This window comes from Callorhinus ursinus, unplaced genomic scaffold (assembly GCF_003265705.2).
Source record: "Callorhinus ursinus isolate GAN/ISIS: 27379988/994484 unplaced genomic scaffold, GSC_fseal_2.0 scaffold25, whole genome shotgun sequence".
Taxonomy (NCBI): domain Eukaryota; kingdom Metazoa; phylum Chordata; class Mammalia; order Carnivora; family Otariidae; genus Callorhinus; species Callorhinus ursinus.
In genome coordinates this window covers 9,643,001-9,655,858 of record NW_027397087.1, presented here as the reverse complement: position 1 = coordinate 9,655,858, position 12,858 = coordinate 9,643,001, and the positions used below count along the sequence as shown (strand labels likewise).

General features: G+C 38.6%; 1 protein-coding gene across 9 annotated transcripts in view; it reads left to right on the top strand.

Annotated features, from left to right (window-relative positions):
* TTBK2 (tau tubulin kinase 2) overlaps positions 1 to 12,858 on the top strand; it is a 150,155-nt gene that overhangs the window by 116,603 nt on the left and 20,694 nt on the right. For all 9 annotated transcript variants that reach the window (XM_073876884.1, XM_025884001.2, XM_025884000.2 and 6 more), the window contains 2 exons: positions 1,173 to 1,330; positions 9,355 to 9,571. In XM_073876884.1, coding sequence (XP_073732985.1) covers positions 1,173 to 1,330; positions 9,355 to 9,571 — 375 coding nt within the window. The remainder of the gene's footprint in view (positions 1 to 1,172; positions 1,331 to 9,354; positions 9,572 to 12,858) is intronic.

Sequence of the window (12,858 nt, the reverse complement as noted above, 5' to 3'; positions counted from 1 at the left end):
TGTCTCACTGGCCACTCCTTCTTGGTTTCCTTTAGTGAGTCTTCTTTCTAACTAAAGGTTGGAGTGCCTTAGGCCTTTGCCCTTGGACCTCTTTGCTACCTACTCTGCTTAGATGATATCTGGTCCTAAGGCTTTAAGTAATACCTATTCATATCTATATGCTGATGACTTTCAAGTTTGTAGTATACCCTGTTCCACCCTAAACTCCTTAAAACTTTCAGTATCCCAGTCCTCAAACTCTCTGCTTTCCGTTTCAGTAAATGACATCACCATTTATTTACCCAGTGGCTCCAGACAGAAATCTAAATTATTCTTTATTCTTGGGTACTAACAGGGTAAGAGAAATGATGAGGAGAGAATGAAGCCATAATCATAAAATTAAAAATCAGAAACAGTAAGGGCAGTCTTTGTGAGATCATTATCTAGATCACATCAGAGTTTTGGAATTTAAAGGCAAAAAAATGAGGGGTGCCTGGCTGGCTCAGTCTATAGAGCAAGCAACTCTTGATCTGGGGGTTGTGAATTCAAGCCCCATTTTAGGTCGAGAGGTTACTTTAAAAAAATCTTTCAAAAAATAAAATAAAGAACAAAAATTGAAATATTTAATATAAACCAAATAAAGAGGCAGATTTCTTTGTGATAATTTGTGTATACACTCACACCACATACAGTTGAATTTTTCAAACTCCCCAAAATTGTAAGAAAGCACAATGAACTTCTGTATACCCCTTAACCTAGATATAACAACTGTTAACACTGCTCACTTATTTAAGCTGAACCATATAAAAATACTCCTTTTTGACAAAAAAAAAATAATCATATAGATGGTTGAAACTGAATACATATTTTCACATACAACACAAATTTCCTTTTGCCAAACCATCTGAAAGTAGGTTTTAGAGAAGATGCTTCATTATGTATCTTATAAAAACAAAGACAGTTTCCTACATAACTACAAACCAGTACCTCAACTGAGAAAAATCAGTATTTATTCAGTATCGTCATCCACATATAGTCCTTATTCAGAGCCCTATTTGTACCATCTGTTTTGTTTTGTTTTGTTTTTTTAATCCTACTACAAAACTAATTTGTGAGTCTGGCAGCTTTCTCTTAAAGAATAAAATGACAGTGTTTATTGTTAGCTTACTTTAGCTTTTTTCTTTATGGCCTAGCTTCTGACATCCGTGTTTGACAACAGCATCAAGACCTTTGGAGTAGTTGAGAGTGATCCTTTTGACTGGGAGAAGACTGGAACGGATGGCTCCCTGACGACCACCACTACTTCCACCACCCCTCAGCTGCACACCCGCCTGACCCCCGCGGCGATCGGGTACGTCCTGCGCAGATCATTGAGCAATGGCTTTCTTAGATGCACTACATTCGCAGAGATGTCTTTTATTTCGTCTGGATCCTTCAGATGACAAAATGCTGAGACATAGGAGAAAGCCTGTGTATTTCCTTGCATTAACATTGCTTTTATATATGTCTTTGTTCAGATTTACTTTTCTTAGAAAGTATTTACAGATCATACTTTGAAATGGGAACTTTGAGCTTGTTGATGTCATATTTGCAGTGGGTTTTCTCTGAAATGAGAAGGAGTTGTTTGCATTTGCTTCCTTTTTTTTTTTAAGATTTATTTATTTACTTGAGAGAGCGAGCCGGGGGGAGGGGAAAAAGGAGAGAGATAGACAGAATCCCAAGTGGACTCTCCACCGAGCATGGAGCCCCTAGCAGGGCTCCGTCCCATGACCCTGAGATCCTGACCTGAGCTGAAATCAAGAGTCGGATGCTTAACCGACTGAGCTACCCAGGCGCCCCTGTTTGCATTTACTTCTAAAGAATATATGGGACCCTGGAAAGAATGAGCCAACTTTACTATGTTTAAGTTTAGTATGAACAACACATGTAGCTTGTTCCTCTAAGAAAGTAACTTAATTTACAAAGTATATTAGGAACAGGTTATCATGTATTTCCATCATCTTGTGTTTTTTTTGTGTTTTCTTCTATACATGTATTAAATACAGTTGCTTTTGTTTGTTATTAAATAAATTGGGGGGTCGTCCTTTTTTTTTCCTGGTCCATTTTTGCCTGCTCTGGTTGCTTTAAAATGTTTGGTTAATGAAGAAAAAAGTAAATAGGGAAAAATCATCACATAATTGGGACAGTTTATCACTAATCCATTGTTTTGATTTTATATTGAAATTTGGGATCACTAGAGCTTATTGAATCAGAAAAGCTTACATGGACTCGTTTAACTAGGGTTGGTATCCTGATTAGCTAGTCTCAGAGTTCTTAAGTGAGGGACCCTGACTAGCTATATTAGAATCGTCACAGAGGTTTGTTTAAAGTACTCGCTAAAATAAAGAAATAAATAAAATCTTTAAAAAAAAAACAAACAAATTAGGAGATGATCCTAACACTGGCTGAGTGAATCATCTAACTTTGGTAAATACTAGTAACAGAGATGGATCCTGTCTAGAAATTTTGATTCTTGTTTTCGTGCCTTTGCCCTCCTCCTCCTTTGATTGTTGCTAGAAGTAGGTAAGTCTCAAATTCGTAGAAATCCAGGTGATAAGGACTTCAGGGTAACTGAAGTCAGTGAAGACAGTTGAAGTACCCATCTCCCAGTGTTTCCTCCTAAAATAAAACAATAACAAGAAAGGAAAAGTAAAACTACACAAAAACCATGTCCTCAACATAATTTGAAGACAGAGGATACCTAGCCTAAACTCCAAAATAAGTAAAAAGAGGAACCAAAACCCTCTTATGCTCCTGCCTCGCTCAACTCTGCCCCAAGGCTTTATAAAGGCAGATCAATAAAAACCATGCAGAGGAAGCGAATTAGAAATAGGACTTAAGATTGATCTTAAGCCAACACCAGAAAAACTAATCCCATCCTACAAATGTAATTATTAGAGAGTGTTTGGGTAGATTAGATCATGAACTACAGAGAGGTAAAAATAGGCATGATTCAAAACATGTAGCTTCTGGAAGAAAGAAAGAAGAAAAAAGACAAAGAAAGGAGAAAATGCCTTTTATCAGTTGAGCAGTGAAGGAAAAAACATATATGTGTTTGGGTCTGATCAGGAGAGAGAAACTACATAGCAATTTGAACAGGGGAAGATGATACACGGAATTATTAGCTAATTGGAGTAATGTGGGATAGACTAATAGGAAGTAGAAAATACCGGAAAAGCAAATGTAAAGTACATCTCCTACTCCTGGGGCTGAGATTAAGCATCCAAGAAAGAGCTCTGCTAGCCCGACCCCAGGGCTGAGGTCCTGACCTTGTTGGAGAACGTATGTGCATTGCTCACTGGATGGCAGGGAAATCACTCTGATGCCTGGTAGAATTTGCTGAAAATCTGCCCTCTGGAACTTAATGGAAATCTGTTCTCTCCGGTGGCAGAGGAAGCTATTTGCTTTCTTCTAAACAGCGGGGATTGCTCAGGGAAGCTGTTGATTGCTGCTGTCCTCGTGCTGCGAGAGCCAGGTGTTGAGGATGCTGGGATGTGGCAGGGTCCTTGTGCTGGGGAGAGCCACGCGTCCTGGGCAGACTGGCCAAGCTACACACTGGAGTTCAGGGCAGAACACTCTCCTCCTGCAGTGTCTCTCCAGTGCCCTCTACTGATAGAGCTCCAATGCTAGCTGGCAAAGGAAAATACAGAAAGGGCTCAGGTCTGCTTTCACAGAACTGGCAAAAAGGATGAATTTCAAGCTGAAGGTGATACATCAGTAATCACAGAAGGGCAAAAGGGGAAATAAAATTTAACTGCCTACAAAAAGGAGAACTATAAAATCAAAGGATACTGTGTCTCTCTGACCATAAAAACAAACAAAAATCCCCCAACTTGTTTGGACTTTGCTACATTGACAGAAGAGGGCACTAATTAAACTACAGATCTCATGAAATACTCTAAACCATAAAAATGAACAAGAAAAAGATTTCAAAGATCCATAAAATGTTATACTGAAAAAAATCAGAAGAGAAAATCTAATTCATGCTAAGGAAATGTCCTCTCAGAGAAGCAGCCATGAAGGAGAAGAGAACTGTAAAATAAAACCCCAAATAGAAGTTAATATACTTGTGCATTTGAAGATAAGGATAACTACCTTGAATCGGAAAGTTAAAAACTAAGAAATTGACCACAAAGTGGAGGGGGATGGGAGGAAAAGGAAAAGGAGAGGAGAGAGGAAGAAGTGAGAGTTGATCGAGGTCAGGAAAAAAATGGAAGAGAAAGACGTCTTAGAAGTGAAAAAATTATAAAATGCACAAAGGAGAGCAGGCTCAAATGAAGATTTAATAAAGGGCATTGAATAAAGACAGAGGGGATAAAAGCCCTAAGAGAATGAAAATAAAATAAATCATTTACAAGGGCTAGAGGGGCGCCTGGGCAGCTCAGGCCGATAAGTGTCCGACTCTTGATTTCGGCTCAGGTCACGATCTCAGGTGGTGGGATCGAGCCCCACATCAGGCTCCATGCTCACTGGGGAGTCTGCTTAAGATTCTCTCTCTCCTTCTGCCCCCCCTGCAAAATAATTAAAAGGACTAGAGAGAAAGTAGTGTAAATGGAATGTAGAGAGAGGAGGGGTAGCATTCTTTTAAGTCCCTAAAGGAGGAAAACAAGACAATACCAGTTAAAGCTGAGAAATTCAGTGGCAAGGTGAAGTAAGAAAACGGGACTAAGAGCATTTTAAAAGGTATATGTCCAAAGTACACCATTAGAACAAACAGGCAAACCTAAAATACCAAAAAAAAAATTAAGAAAAAATGTTTAAAAATGAGACTGTGAAGAAGATCCATCTTGTAGAGAAAGAAATATAGCAAATATAACAAAATACATATAATTATCAAATACTGTGACAGAGTTGAGACCAAATATTCATAGCAATAAATATACATGGGCTTAACTCATCTATTAAAAAGATTTTCAGTTTGGCTTACATAGTTAAATACATGTGCTATATACAAGAGACACACCTGAAAATATTTCAGTAAGGGATGAACAAAGATGTACTGGAAAAATCGGAGCCATAAGAAGAGAATTAATGATCCTTGTATCAGACAAATAGAATTCAAGCCAAAACAAGTTACGAAAATGGAAGGATACTTTTTAATGCTAAATGCTGCAATTCACAAATGTTCATTAATATTTAGTCCCAAGAATTCCATCTCAGGAGAGAGAAACTACATAGTAATTTGAACAGGGGAAGATGATACAAGGAATTATTAGCTAATTGGAGTAATGTGGGATAGACATTTAACAGGAAGCAACAACTACAGGAGATTCAGAGAGGCATAGCTCGAAACACATCCTAACACTGGCTGAGTGAATCATCTAACTTTGGTAAATAGGAAGCAACAACTACAGGAGATTCAGAGAGGCATAGCTCGAAACACACACGTAGTTGGAGATCTCAGTATGAAACTCAGTACAAGAGAGATCAAGTGAACAAAGAATAAGAAATAGACAAAAAATATGACCAATAAGATAGGTGTTATGCATATTTCTTTAACTCTACACCCTGATGACAGAGCTTGTGCCTTGTGCTCATGTGCCTCAGGAACATTTATAAAAATTCATCAGTTATTAGGTCACCAAGAAAGCGTGTAAGTAGTTCCATGAAGCAGAAGTATTATACTATCTGATCACATTGCAATAAGAACTAGAAATTTCCAACAAAAACATGTCAAAGGCCCTTCCTTCTGGAAACTTAGAAACCTATCAGCCTACTCTTTTTTACATTTAAAGCTAAGATCAGAGGGAAATTTATGGTATTAAAGAAGGAGCTCTACATAATGTCAGTATGTCCTATTACAGATGGTATTGATATTGTTAATCTGGCTAGGGTGATGTTAGTCAGGTTTCTCCACTGTGAAGTTACTATCTTTCCCTTTCTAAGTAGTAAGTATTTTGTGGGAAGATAACTTTGGGCAATTCAAATAAACTTTGTTTTTCATCATAATTTTGCCCACAAGTTTTAGCATCTGTCACTGTATCTGCCTGAAAAGTATTAGGCCCACAGGCCTACCATTTAAGAAGTGAGTGAATTTGCTGACCTCTGAATTAAAGCACTGATTCTTCAGCAAACCTTGTCTGTAAAGCCAGATAAGTAGCTGCGGGCTGTGCTGTCTCTGTCACCACTACCACTGCGTAGAAGTGCCAATGCAGCCTCACACAGTATGTAAATGAAGGAGCAGGACTCCGTGCCATACCACTTGGTTTACGAAAATAGGTGAGCAGGTCAGATTTGGCCCACAGCCCTAGTTGGCCAGCCCTCGCCTTAGAGTATAGGGAAGGGAGTGTGAAAAGGATGTCTGTCCATTCTTCCTACTTTTCTTGACATCTCTCCAATTCTTCTATTTATGTCCTTACTTTTTTCCCTTAATCTGCTTCTGTAATTTATACCTTACCTGCAAACACCCAACACAAACCATGTGCTAATAATACTCTCACATATACTTAGGCACTCATTCGACTCCTGAATGTAATATTTTTTCTGGGAAGGAATTTCTTTCTTTCCATATCTCAAACTCCAGATTTGGATCAGTTATAGGAGAAGGAAGAAAATAGTAATTATGTAAGGAGTAAAAATGGGGGAATAAATGCAGAGAGGAACCTGAGTCATGTGGAAGAGAGCCCGTGTGGGGAAGATGTGAGAGCCCCTTGAAGTGTGTAGTATCAGAGAGAAGAGGGAACCTAGGAGGGAGTAAGAATAGAAGCAGTTCATAGGTAGGCGTGTGCTTTATTTCCTCAGGAGTGGAGAAGGAAATGCCAAGGAACTGGCGTAGTTGGAAAGAAGCAGAGTATTAGCTAGGCATAGGGAAAAAAGGATTTGGAAGAATACTGATTAAAATGGGAAAAAATGTGGGGCTAGTAGACTGACCATCCTGAATTCAAATATTCTTTTGCCATTCCCTTTCCTCAGGAATAGAGGGAATTCTGTCAGTAAACATTGAGATTACTGTGTAGCACATCTATGTTAGTGTCCATTGTAATGCATCAATCAGTAAAGTATATTGAACTTCTATCTGAAAAATCTTTTAGCGCTCCTCACCGGCTCTCTGATCCAAATCTGCAGTTTGAGATATGGAAGGAAAGAAATTCCTTCCCAGAAAAATTATCCTACATTCAGGAGTCGAATGAGTGCAAAAGTATATGTGAGAGTATTATTTATGAACTTTATGAACTTTATTTACTTTTGAACTTTAATTACTTTTATAATAAATCCTTTCACATGAACTATTTTAGGCTAAACTACCTTTTCTTTTCTTTTTTCTTCCTTTCTTTCGTTCATTCGTTCTTTCTTTTCTTTTCTTTCTTTTTTTTTTCAAACTCCCTTTTCAGTACGTTCCCAGTGTCAGAACTACAAGAACTGCTTTACAGGGCTATAAGGTTTTTTTTTTTCCCCTGGGGGCTATTATCACTGCTTTTCTAAATTATACCTATAACATATCAGTAAGATTTTCATCTTCTGGGGTGCCTGGGTGGCTCAGTCGGTTAAGCGACTGCCTTCGGCTCAGGTCATGATCCTGGGGTCCTGGGATCGAGCCCCATATTGGGCTCCTTGCTCTGCGGGGAGCCTGTTTCTCCCTCTCCTCCCCACTTGTGCTCTCTCTCAAATAAATAAAATCTAAAAAGAAAAAAATTTAAAACATTAAAAAAAAAAAGATTTTCATCTTCTACTGTTGACCCAATAGGGAGAGATGGTAGTGAAGGGCATCAACTCAGGTGGAACAAGTCCCTGCAAAATGACTTGTTCTCACAACATGACATATTGATGACACCCGGGCTAGGGTGTCGCTCTTACTCTTGGAGTGGCTCACTGAGAAGATGCCTTTTTTACCACTCAGAATAATTGTGTGTGTCAGGATAGTCTACTGAAAACTGCTTTTTTCTACTTTTAGACATTCCAGATCACATCTAAGAAAATATTTCACTGTGTGGTAAATATTGTGTTCAGTCAGCAATATTTAAAAACAAAACAAACTAGTGTACAAAGTAGAGTTATAGAACATTAGAGCTGATGGGGACCTGATCACTTAATGAGTGATAGCTGAGAACTGGAAGAAGCTCCTCACAAGCCAGAAGTCTAAGGGAGAGATGACCAGTTATATAAATAGGACATGAAATTACTTTGAAAGAAATATATTGACAAATGTCAATTAATATTTTTTTAATTTTGTTCCTGGTCAGTTCATGCAGTTCTGTATATTTGTTCTGTATAGTTACAGTATTTCTAGTTTTACCCAGAGGGCAAGAATTTCCTTTCTCCTCTTTATGCCCCTAGAACCTTGCATATAGTAGATACTTATCAAAAGTCTGTAAATGAAGAAGCAAATGTACATTTTACACTATTAAAAAAATATAACTGGGGCCCCTGGGTGGCTCAGTCATAAAGCATCTGCCTTCAGCTCAGGTCATGATCTCAGGGTCCTGGAATCAAGCCTCGTGTTGGGCTCCCTGCTCAGTGGGGAGTCTGCCTCTCCCTCTTCCACTTCCCCTGCTTGTGTTCCCTCTCTTGCTGTGTCTCTCTCTGTCAAATAAATAAAATCTTTAAAAAATCTATATAACTGGTCTCATACCTGCTTGTCATTATGACACTTGACATTTTTCTGTTTATAGTTTTTGTTACTCTTGCAGCAAAAAAATGGGTAAAGAGTAGAAAATATTAAAATTGACAAAGACTTATTAGAAAATAGACCAGATATTTCTAACTGTTAAAGTGATTCTTAAATCAGTGAGTTACTGTATTAAAATTTGTATTTTTAGATCAACCTGAAAATTTTCCTAATCAAAAATAGAAGTTTTGGGGCACTGGGTGGCTCAGTCGGTTAAGCATCCGACTCTTGATTTCGGCTCGGGTCATGATCGCAGGGTTGTGGGATCGAGCTCTGTGTTGGGCTCCACAACGGGTGTGGAGCCTGCTTAAGATTCTCTCTCTCTCTCTCTTCCTCTGCCCCTCCATCCCCCCAAAAATAGTTCTATTTCGTAGAATTGGCATGGTTTAAGTTTCTGAGGTTTTGTTTTACTTTTTTTTTTTTTTTAAGATTTTATTTATTTATTTGACAGAGAGACCGTGAGAGCAGGAACACAAGCAGGGGGAGTGGGAGAGGGAGAAGCAGGCCTCCCGCTGAGCAGGGAGCCCGATGTGGGGCTCAATCCCAGGACCCTGGGATCATCACCTGAGCCGAAGGCAGATGCTTAACGACTGAGCCACCCAGGAGCCTTTGTTTTTTAATTATATATAGACTTGATGTTTAAGTCCAGAAACAAAATGTAGGATAGTCTCATAGTAATTTTTGATTCTGGTGTTTTTAAGTTCTACATTTTTTTCACCCCATATTTTTAGAATTGCCAATGCCACTCCCATCCCAGGAGACTTGCTTCGAGAAAATACAGATGAGGTGTTTCCAGATGAACAGCTTAGTGATGGGGAGAATGGCATCCCTGTTGGTGTGTCACCAGATAAATTGCCAGGATCTTTGGGACACCCACGTCCCCAGGAGAAGGATGTCTGGGAAGAGATGGATGCCAACAGGAACAAGATAAAGCTTGGGATTTGTAAGGTGCGTATTTCTTGCATAGGAGAGGGTATCTTTCCTAAGTGCTTAATATTTTTCTTCTGTTGCTGTAGCAAAGTATCATGATTTTTAATTTTGAATGACAAATAGATAGAACATTGTATTGCTAGTGATTTATATATTTGTAGTTACAACATCTTGGCTAATTTTGCCCATACCACTCAGATATAGACACTGAACATTAATTTTCATCTTGTATTTTTGGAAAAGACGAAAGCGTTTAAAAAAAAAAAACACTGAGACTAAAAGAAGAGACATCTATAGGTCAGAAGTTAATAGTCTTTCTAAATAATGTGACAAGACTCTGGGTCCCTTCTCTAGTGTGGGCCTATGGAACTAGGAGTACCTATTCTGAAAATTGTCTCAAGTGGAGGTGGGGAAGTGAGGGCTAGAAGTAGAAAGCATCTAACTGATCATGAGCTGACAAAGTGGATTTTGAATAATTGACATGATTTTTTTCTTCTTTAGGATTGTAAGCAGTACCACTTGTAAGGGGAGAGATACAGATTTCTGAATTAAATGGTTAATTTTTAGTAATCTTGGGCAGATTAACCCCAAGTTTCTTTTTGATTTTACTGTCCTTGTCATTTCCATTTTCATAGAAGATAAGATGAAGATAAATGGGAATGGAGGGGCAGTAAATCATGAACCAGTTAGCTTTTGGTGCTTCCTATGATTTTGTGAAGGTTTAGTTGGGATGGAAGTTAAATTTATAGGTGTAAAATGAGACTTTGGGCTCATACCTTTTAACATGATTGATAGAAAGTTGGCTAGTCACGCTTTATGAAATGTATCTTGAAAAGAATTTTCCATGATCAATTTTGAGGAGCTTGGCCTGTCTTCAGACAGTATATATACTATATTGTTAAACTTAATAATTAAAAAAATTAACAGTATATACATTCAGTCATGGGAGTCACTGTGTAAAAACATTCTCTGCATAGATGTGACATGCTGCATTGTGGTCTGGTTATTGAAAAAGCCCTGTCTGGAACCCTGTTACACTGTTGGTGGGAATGCAAGCTGGTGCAGCTTGCACTCTGGAAAACAGTATGGAAGTTCCTCAAAAAGTTAAAAATAGAACTGCCCTATGACCCAGCAATTGCACTACCAGGTGTTTATCCAAAGGATACAAACATAGTGATTCGAAGGGGCACATGCACCCTGATGTTTATAGCAGCAGTGTTCACAATAGCCAAAATATGGAAAGAACCCAGATGTCCATCAACAGATGAATGGATGAAGAAGGTGTGTGTGTGTGTGTGTGTGTGTGTGTGTGTGTGTGTGTGTGTGTGTGTGTGTGTAATGGAATATTACTCAGCCATCAAAAAGAATGAAATCTTGCCGTTTGCAATGACGTGGATAGAACTAGAGGGTGTTGTACTAAGCAAAATGAATCAGTCAGAGAAAGACAAATACCATATGATTTCACTCATAAGTGAAAATAAGATAAAAACAGAGAGGGGGCAAACCATAGGAGACTCTTAACTATAGGAAACAAACTAAGGGTCGCTGGAGGGGAGGTGGGGGGGCTGGGGTAATTGGGTAATAAGCATTAAGGAGGGCACTTGTGATGAGCACTGGGTGTTATATGCAACTGATGAATCACAAAATTCTACCCCTGAAACTAATAATATACTAGATGTTAACTAAATTGAATTAAAATAAAAAAATTTTTAAAGAAAAATAAACTATTAAGAAAAAAGAAAAAGCCTTATCTAGACTAATAGTAATCAGGAATAAGTAGTGAAAAGTAGTAAAGAAGTCAGTGTCGGATTTTTATAATGTCAACTGTGGCTGTCTTTATTGCACCAGAAGCAAAAACTGTTCTTATAGTAAAAAATCTTGAGTGACATTTGCAGTTTCCAGCCCACATGGGTATCTGTGTGTATGAGTGTGTGAAATGGCACTTGACATTGAGCTGACTTTAGTTTCTGTCTTTTACCCATCATCACTATTTAATCTGTATTCAGTTCTCTTCTATATGTTAATTTCTTCCTTTTTCTTTTTTTAAAGATTATTTATTTATTTGAGAGAGAGAGAGAGAGAGGCAGAAGGAGAAGCATAAGGAGAAGCAGCCTCCCCACTGAGCAGGGAGCCCGATCAGGACTCGATCCCAGGACCCTGAGATCATGACCTGAGCTGAAGGCAGACTCTTAACTGACTGAGCCACCCAGTCGCCCCAGTTCCTTCCTTTTCAAAAACATTACTCAAATTAGATTATTAATATTGTTGGGTTTTTTGGTTTTTTTTTTTGAGAGGGAGAGTGGGTGGGAGAGGGGCAGAGTGGGAGGGAGAGAGAAAAATCTTAAGCAGGCTCCAAGCTCTGTGCAGAGCCTTACTCAGGGCTTGATCTCACAACCCTAAGATCAAGCCCTGAGCCAAAACCAAGAGTCGGATACTTAACCAACTAAGCCACCCAGGTGCCCCGATATTGTTTTTTTTTTATATTAGTGATGTTTGTCTGGAATTTTTCGAAGATGTTTACATTTGCTTGCATTTTTGGAAGTCCTGGACTTGTCTTCTTTCTTCCTGAAGTATTTCAATTAGAAGTTCCTTTAGTTGAGGTCTTTTGGGAGGACTCTTTAAATTTTTACTTAGTTGTAAATGTATTTATTTTAGCATCATTCTTTTTTTGGGGGGGTGGCAGCAAAGCAAGGTTTATTGAATGATAGCAAAGTGATAGTACAAAGCTTCCGAGGAGGGAGGGGGCCTGAGAAGGTTGCCCAGCATCATTCTTTAAAGAGAGTTTATACTAGAGGCTCCTGGGTGGCTCAGTCGTTAAGTGTCTGCCTTCGGCTCAGGTCATGATCCCAGGGTCCGGGGATCCAGCCCCACATCAGGCTCCCTGCTCTGCGGAAAGCCTGCTTCTCCCTCCCCCACTCCCCTTGCTTGTATTCCCTCTCTCGCTGTTGTCTCTCTTTGTCAAATAAATAAATAAATAATCTTTAAAAAAATAAAAATAAAAGATTTTTTAAAAAATAAAGAGAATTCATACTAGATTCAGAGTTTTTGACTGACAGTTATTTTTCCTCTGGGTTCAATTATTGGTATTCAAAAGTCTGTTACTCTTAATTTTTTTTCTTTGTAGATGATCCATTGCCCTCTGTCTTTGCTCCCCAGCTACTTTTTAACTTTTCTCTTTGTCTTTGGTGTTCTGCATTTTAACTACAAGTGTTCGTCGGCTTACATTTCTTTTTATTTATCCGGCTTGGGATATCTTGTTTCCTGAATTTTTGATTCATGGTTTCATATCATTTCTGGGAGATGTA